The following is an 8,318-nucleotide window of genomic DNA, read 5'->3' on the forward strand; positions in this document are numbered from 1 at the left end:
TAGGTTGAATGTGATAGTCTGTCTATAACCAGCCTGAGTAGGTCTATAACTCCATTAGGTTGAATGTGATAGTCTGACTATAACCAGCCTGAGGAGGTCTATAACTCCATTAGGTTGAATGTGATAGTCTGTCTATAACCAGCCTGAGGAGGTCTATAACTCCATTAGGTTGAATGTGATAGTCTGTCTATAACCAGCCTGAGTAGGTCTATAACTCCATTAGGTTGAATGTGATAGTCTGTCTATAACCAGCCTGAGGTCTATAACTCCATTAGGTTGAATGTGATAGTCTGTCTATAACCAGCCTGAGGAGGTCTATAACTCCATTAGGTTGACCGTGATAGTCTGTCTATAACCAGTCTGAGGAGGTCTATAACCAGCCTGAGGTCTATAACTCCATTAGGTTGAATGTGATAGTCTGTCTATAACCAGCCTGAGTAGGTCTATAACTCCATTAGGTTGAATGTGATAGTCTGACTATAACCAGCCTGAGGAGGTCTATAACTCCATTAGGTTGAATGTGATAGTCTGTCTATAACCAGCCTGAGGAGGCCTATAACTCCATTAGGTTGAATGTGATAGTCTGTCTATAACCAGCCTGAGGAGGTCTATATCTCCATTAGGTTGAATGTGATAGTCTGTCTATAACCAGTCTGAGTAGGTCTATAACCAGCCTGAGGAGGTCTATAACCAGCCTGAGGAGGTCTATAACCAGCCTGAGGAGGTCTATAACTCCATTAGGTTGAATGTGATAGTCTGTCTATAACCAGTCTAAGTAGGTCTATAACTACATTCCTATTCAGAGTTTAGAGAAATGAGCTATTATCAGGCTGGTTAATGTGATGCATCCACCTGCACTAGGCCCCGCCCCACCTGCTCAGCCAATCAGGAGCCACTACAGCGTTCTTTTTTACTAAACGGTATGCGGAAAATAGAATAGAACGATGAGTAAATGCAGTTTAAGTATGTAGTACGCTAGTACGGCCAGTCACTTTAAGACATTATCTTGACGACCTTCGTGTCGTTGACGTACTTTTAGTATTCATCTCTGAGTGTTCCCACTGTTTCATCAGCTGTCCGGGTGGCTCGTCTCAGATCCCACTACACTTGACATCTTGTTTCCTAGAGCTCTGACATACTCGTATCAGCCTCTACCATTCTCTACCGCTGTCTCTCTTCTCCCCCCCGTTTCCTATCTGATACAGACTTGTTGGACGCAGAATGGATTGGTTTCCTATCAGTATGCCTCCCAGGCCTGAGTGTGTGTGTGTAGAATGGATTGGTTTCCTATCAGTATGCCGCCAGGCCTGAGTGTGTGTGTGTGTGTAGGATCACGGGAAGGAAGTATTATGGAGGGAGAGGGAGCGCCCCCCGGTCCAACATTTCAAGTTTTCATGTTAAAACAGAAGGGTCCATGCAGATAGTCTGTGTAGCTATTTTATTAACTATTTAGCAGTCTTGTAGTTTGGGGATAGAAGCTGTTCTGGAGCCTGTTGGTGTCAGACTTGTTGCTCCGGCGCAGTTTGCCGTGCGGGAAGCCGAGAGAACAGTATGGCTTGGGTGGCTGGAATCTTTAACTATTTTTCCGGGCTTTTCTTTCACACCGCCTGATATAGAGCCTTATGACTTTAAATATGAGATCAAATAAATGATCATATCTAGTGCAAAGATGACACAGGAACCTGCATGAGGAAATTGACGTTATTGAATTTAGGCTGTCTCACCGTCGCGGGTGATCAGGCCTGCCGTCAGCAAGCTTGATGACGGTGTTGGAGTCTTACGTAGCCACACAGTTGTGGGTGAACTGGGAGTACAGGAAGGGACTAAGCACACACCCCTGAGAGGCCCCCGTGTTGAAGGTCAATATGGCGGATGTGATTGTTGCTTTCCCTCCCCAGTGGGAATCGGCTCGTCAGGAAGTCCAGGATCCAGTTCCCGAGGGAGGTGATTAATCCCAGGGTCCTTAGTGCCCTCCAAGCTCATCACTAAACTATGGTGTTGAACGCTGAGCTGTAGTCAATGAACAGCATTCTCACATACAGTGCATTCGGGAAAGTATTCAGACCCCTTGACTTTTTCAACATTTTGTTACGTTACAGCCTTATTCTAAAATTGATTAAATTGTTTTTTCCCCTCATCAATCTACACACAATACCCCATAATGACAATGCAATTTTTTTTTTTTTTAGAAAAACTGATATCACATTTAAATAAGTATTCAGACCCTTTACTCAGTACTTTGTTGAAGCACCTTTGGCAGCGATTACAGCCTCAAGACTTCTTGGGTATGACGTTTCAAGCTCGGCACACCTGTATTTGGGGAGTTTCTCCCATTTATTTTTTGCAGATCCACTCAAGCTCTGTCAGGTTGGATGGGGAGCGTTGCTGCACAGTTATTTTCAGGTCTCTCCAGAGATGTTCGATCGGGTTCAAGTCTGGGCTCTGGCTGGGCCATTCAAGGAGATTCAGAGACTTGTCCCAAAGCCACTCCTGTGTTGTCTTGGCTGTGTGCTTAGAGTCGTTGTCCTGGTGAACCTTCGCACCAGTCTGAAGTCCTGACCACTCTGGAGCAGGTTTTCATCAAGGATCTCTCTGTACTTTGCTTCGTTCAACTTTTCCTCAATTCTGACTCGTCTCCCAGTCCCTGCCGCTGAAAAACATTCCCACAGCATGATGCTGCCACCACCATGCTTCACCGTAGGGATGTTGCCAGGTTTCCTCCAGACGTGGCGCTTGGCATTCAGGCCAAAGAGTTTATTCTTGGTTTCATCAGACCAGAGAATCTTGTTTCTCATGGTCTCAGAGTCCTTTAAGTGCCTTTTGGCAAACTCCAAGCGGGCTTTCATGTGCCTTTTTACTGAGGAGTGGCTTCCGTCTGGCCACTCTACCATAAAGGCCTGATGGTGGAGTGCTGCAGAGATGGTTGTCCTTCTGGAAGGTTCTCCCATCTTAACAGAAGAACTCTGGAGCTCTGTCAGTGACCTTCGGGTTCTTAGTCACCTCCCTGACCAAGGCCCTTCTTCCCCAATTGCTCAGTTGGGCTGGGCGGCCAGCTCTAGGAAGAGTCTTGGTGGTTCCAAACTTCTTCCATTTAAGAATGATGGAGGCCACTGTGTTCTTGGGGACCTTCAATGCTGCAGAAATTATTTGGTACCCTTCGCCAGATCTGTGCCTCGACACAATCCTGTCTCGGTGCTCTACGGACAATTCCTTCGACCTCATGGCTTGGTTGTTGCTGTGGAACCTTACATAGACAGGTGTGTGCCTTTCCAAATCACGTTCAATCAATTGAATTTACCACATGCGGAATTCAATCAAGTTGTAGAAACATCTCAAGGATGATCAATGGAAACAGGATGCATCTGAGCTCAATTTCAAGTCTCATAGCAAAGGGTCTGAATACTTATGTAAATAAGGTATTTCTGTTTTATATTTGTAATACATTTGCAAACATTTATAAAAACCTGTTTTCGCATTGTCATTATGGGGTATTGTGTGTAGATTGAGGATGTTTATTTAATACATTTTAGAATAAGACTGTAACATAACACAATGTGGAAAAAGTCAAGGGGTCTGAATACTTTCCCATTGTGCTGTAGGTATTCCTCCCATCTCGGGGGGAGTGCAATTGAGATTGCGTCGTAGTGCACTATATAGGGTGTCATTTGGGACGATTTAGGTTCATCTAGGCTTAACCCTACATCAGCCAGTGGAATATTTAACTGGGATAGTGACAGAGGACTAGACTGATCCCAGATCGGTTTGTGTTGTCATGCCAACTCCTGACCATGGGGACTTAACAGGACAGCACAGACAGATCCGTGACCAGACTAGCAGAAGACAGTAATGTTAGAGGACAGAGGACAGGGGTGTCAAAGGGAGGGTTAGAATGACGGGGATGCCTGTTTCTGGTATGGGTGGTCACTCCCATTTATAAAGCCTAGGAAGTCATAATGAGGTACATAGGGCCTCAGTGTTGGGAAGTCATAATGAGGTACATAGGGCCTCAGTGTTGGGAAGTAATAATGAGGTACATAGGGCCTCAGTGTTGGGAAGTCATAATGAGGTACATAGGGCCTCAGTGTTGGGAAGTCATAATGAGGTACATAGGGCCTCAGTGTTGGGAAGTCATAATGAGGTACATAGGGCCTCAGTGTTGGGAAGTCATAATGAGGTACATAGGGCCTCAGTGTTGGGAAGTCATAATGAGGTACATAGGGCCTCAGTGTTGGGGAGTAATAATGAGGTACATAGGGCCTCAGTGTTAGGAAGTCATAATGAGGTACATAGGGCCTCAGTGTTGGGAAGTCATAATGAGGTACATAGGGCCTCAGTGTTGGGAAGTCATAATGAGGTACATAGGGCCTCAGTGTTGGGAAGTCATAATGAGGTACATAGGGCCTCAGTGTTGGGGAGTAATAATGAGGTACATAGGGCCTCAGTGTTGGGAAGTCATAATGAGGTACATAGGGCCTCAGTGTTGGGGAGTAATAATGAGGTACATAGGGCCTCAGTGTTGGGAAGTCATAATGAGGTACATAGGGCCCCAGTGTTGGGAAGTCATAATGAGGTACATAGGGCCTCAGTGTTGGGAAGTAATAATGAGGTACATAGGGCCTCAGTGTTGGGAAGTCATAATGAGGTACATAGGGCCTCAGTGTTGGGAAGTCATAATGAGGTACATAGGGCCTCTGTGTTAGGAAGTAATAATGAGGTACAGTGTTAGGAAGTCATACTGTTGGTTCACCTTATAATATTTAGGAGACCAGGTGTAATTCTAACCTTTTTGATATTTTGGATTAGTGCATATTTAAAATTTGAATCGTGACAAAATATGAATTTGTTTGTGATGGATTTAGTTCAGTGTATTTTAAGACATCGGAAATCCGGATTTGATTATGGTAACTAAGCGTATATGATAACATTTACTCTGCATCAAGCGACTTCTTCAAAACTAACCATGTTATAATATAAACAAACTATACACCACACGCTGACTGGCTGCTGTATACTGTACATAGAAATTCCTGCAGATTTAAACTATATTAATCCATGAAGTCGATGTTTCTTCTATTCCACAACTGTTCCCTAACTTCTATATGGACTTCAACAGAATAATAAAACATACACATGTATAAAAATATATATAGTTCAGCAACAAAACAATAACAAGAATAAACATAATTAATAAAATAAATCACATCTCAACTACATAGAGGACCTCCATCAATCATTTAAACTTTCTGAGTGGATCTCGTCACGGTATCTCTCTGCATTCAAATTGCCATCGATAAAATGCAATTGTGTTCGTTGTCCGTAGCTTATGCCTGCTGCCCCATACCATAACCCCACCATGGGGCAAACTGCAAACCACTCGCCCACACGTCTGCCATCTGCCCGGTACAGTTGAAACCGGGATTCTTTTGTGAAGAGCACATTTCTCTAGCGTGCCAGTGGCCATCGAAGGTGAGCATTTGGCCACTGAAGTCTGTTATGAGTCAGGTCATGACCCTGGTGAGGAGGACGGGCCTGCAGACGAGCTTCCCGGATACGGGTTCTGACAGTTTGTACAGAAATTCTTTGATTGTGCAAAACCCACTGTTTCATCAGCTGTCCGGGTGGCTCGTCTCAGATCCCGCAGGTGAAGAAGCAGGATGTGGAGGTCCTGGGCTGGCGTGGTTACACGTGGTCTGCTGTTATGAGGCCGGTTGGATGTACTGTCAAATTCTCTAAAATGATGGAGGTGGCTTATGGTAGAGAAATAAACATTCAATTATCTAGCAACATCTCTGGTGGACATTCCTGCAGTCAGAATGCCCAATTGCACGCTCCCTCAACTTGAGACATCTGTGGCATTGTGTTCAAAAAGGACAAGCACTCAAAACCATGAAGAGGAAGAACGACGGGAGGCCCGAGATGCAAAAATAATATAATTTAATCCGTGCTCGAAATAATACAAAAAGTGCAAGGTGTTAAACAGCGCTTATGGCCTTCATCAGTACAAACACATTTAAGAAGACACGTAACACCTGCTGTGTTTAACAGGTGCAGGCAGATAGTCCATGAGAGACTGACCTTATTTTTTTTGTAGTGTTGTCTACAGGCACTCAATCGAGATTGACTGAATATTATAGAAGAGAGTATTAAACAATGGACAATTCACAACAGTCTGGGCTACGTAGCGACAGACATGAAGTAGTCGAGTGGATTTAAAAGGTCAGAGAGCGAGGGGGGTGCCTGTAGACAACACTACAAGAAACATACAAGGTCAGTCTCTATCTGCTTGTACCTGTTGCACACAGCGGGTGTTTTAATTACCTGTCTTCTTAATTTATTTGCACTGATGAAGGCAGAAGGCTGAAACGTATTGCTGTTTTTAATTTTTATTTTTTATTAGCTCAACTTTCACTTGTTGTTTTTCTTTTGAACATGGATTAAATTAGCATTATTTTTGCATCTCTGCCTCCTTGAGTAATTCTTCTTCATGGGTTTTGAGTATGTAGTTTTGGAACTCTACATATTTTCTCTCCCACGCACCGGCCGCCTTTCATTCTAGCCTGAGCGCTAACCCTCATACTGGCTGTCCACCTGTCTGACAAAACTGCACATTTTAGAGTGGCCTTTTCTTGTCCCCAGCACAAGGTGCACCTGCGTAATGATCATGCTGTTTAATCAGCTTCTTGATATGCCACACCTGTCAGGTGGATGGATTATATTGACCAAGGAGAAATGCTCAGTAACAGGGATGGTAAAACATTTGAACATTTGCACAAAATTTGAAAGAAATACGTTTTTTTTGTGCGTATGGAACATTTCTGTGTTATTTTATTTCAGCTCGTGAAACACTTTAAATGTTGTGTTTTATAGTGTTTTGTTCAGTATAAATGAAGGTTTTATAGGATCTACTACTGTGACATTCTAACTTTATTTTCTAACACTGTTTTCCAAACTTTTCTTTCAGAGCTTTCCATGCGGCTGGCGATCAGAAGGTAAGAGTGTCTGGATCTGCATTCCCTATTCCCTGTGTAGTGCACTACTCTATCAGGGCTCTGCATCCCAAACACCACCCTATTCCCTGTGTAGTGCACTACTCTATCAGGGCTCTGCATCCCAAACACCACCCTATTCCCTGTGTAGTGCACTACTCTATCAGGGCTCTGCATCCCAAACACCTCCCTGTGTAGTGCACTACTCTATCAGGGCTCTGCACTCCAAACACCACCCTATTCCCTGTGTAGTGCACTACTCTATCAGAGCTCTGCATTCCAAACACCTCCCTATTCCCTGTGTAGTGCACTACTCTATCAGGGCTCTGCATTCCAAACACCACCCTATTCCCTGTGTAGTGCACTACTCTATCAGGGCTCTGCATTCCAAACACCTCCCTATTCCCTGTGTAGTGCACTACTCTATCAGGGCTCTGCATCCCAAACACCTCCCTGTGTAGTGCACTACTCTATCAGGGCTCTGCATTCCAAACACCTCCCTATTCCCTGTGTAGTGCACTACTCTATCAGGGCTCTGCATTCCAAACACCTCCCTATTCCCTGTGTAGTGCACTACTCTATCAGGGCTCTGCATCCCAAACACCTCCCTGTGTAGTGCACTACTCTATCAGGGCTCTGCATTCCAAACACCTCCCTATTCCCTGTGTAGTGCACTACTCTATCAGGGCTCTGCATCCCAAACACTTCCCTGTATAGTGCACTACTCTATCAGAGATCTGCATCCCAAACACCTCCCTGTATAGTGCACTACTCTATCAGGGCTCTGCATTCCAAACACCACCCTATTCCCTGTGTAGTTCACTACTCTATCAGGGCTCTGCATTCCAAACACCACCCTATTCCCTGTATAGTGCACTACTCTATCAGAGCTCGCGTCAAAAGTAGTAAGCTACACATGGAAAAGGGTTTCATTTCATTTAATGTCTGTGTTGTCTGGAGACAGATCCCTGTCTCCACTAGGCATTAAAGAAACAGTCCTGTCTGGTCTCCACTAGGCAGTAAAGAAACAGTCCTGTCTGATCTCCACTAGGCAGTAAAGAAACAGTCCTGTCTGGTCTCCACTAGGCAGTAAAGAAACAGTCCTGTCTGGTCTCCACTAGGCATTAAAGAAACAGTCCTATCTGGTCTCCACTAGGCAGTAAAGAAACAGTCCTGTCTGGTCTCCACTAGGCAGTAAATAAACAGTCCTGTCTGGTCTCCACTAGGCAGTAAAGAAACAGTCCTGTCTGGTCTCCACTAGGCAGTAAATAAACAGTCCTGTCTCGTCTCCACTAGGCAGTAAAGAAACAGTCCTGTCTGGTCTCCACTAGG

General features: G+C 44.5%; 1 protein-coding gene across 1 annotated transcript in view; it reads left to right on the top strand.

Annotated features, from left to right (window-relative positions):
• Nucleotides 1–5,505: 5,505 nt before the first annotated feature.
• The window catches only part of LOC120062203 (PDZ and LIM domain protein 7-like), a 74,513-nt gene continuing 71,700 nt past the window's right edge, over nucleotides 5,506–8,318 (top strand). Inside the window, exons 1-2 of the mRNA XM_039012004.1 lie at nucleotides 5,506–5,567; nucleotides 6,962–6,989. Of these exons, the coding sequence (XP_038867932.1) occupies nucleotides 5,506–5,567; nucleotides 6,962–6,989 (90 nt within the window). The remainder of the gene's footprint in view (nucleotides 5,568–6,961; nucleotides 6,990–8,318) is intronic.

The sequence above is a fragment of the Salvelinus namaycush genome, chromosome 17, assembly GCF_016432855.1.
Source record: "Salvelinus namaycush isolate Seneca chromosome 17, SaNama_1.0, whole genome shotgun sequence".
NCBI classification, from domain to species: Eukaryota; Metazoa; Chordata; class Actinopteri; order Salmoniformes; family Salmonidae; genus Salvelinus; species Salvelinus namaycush.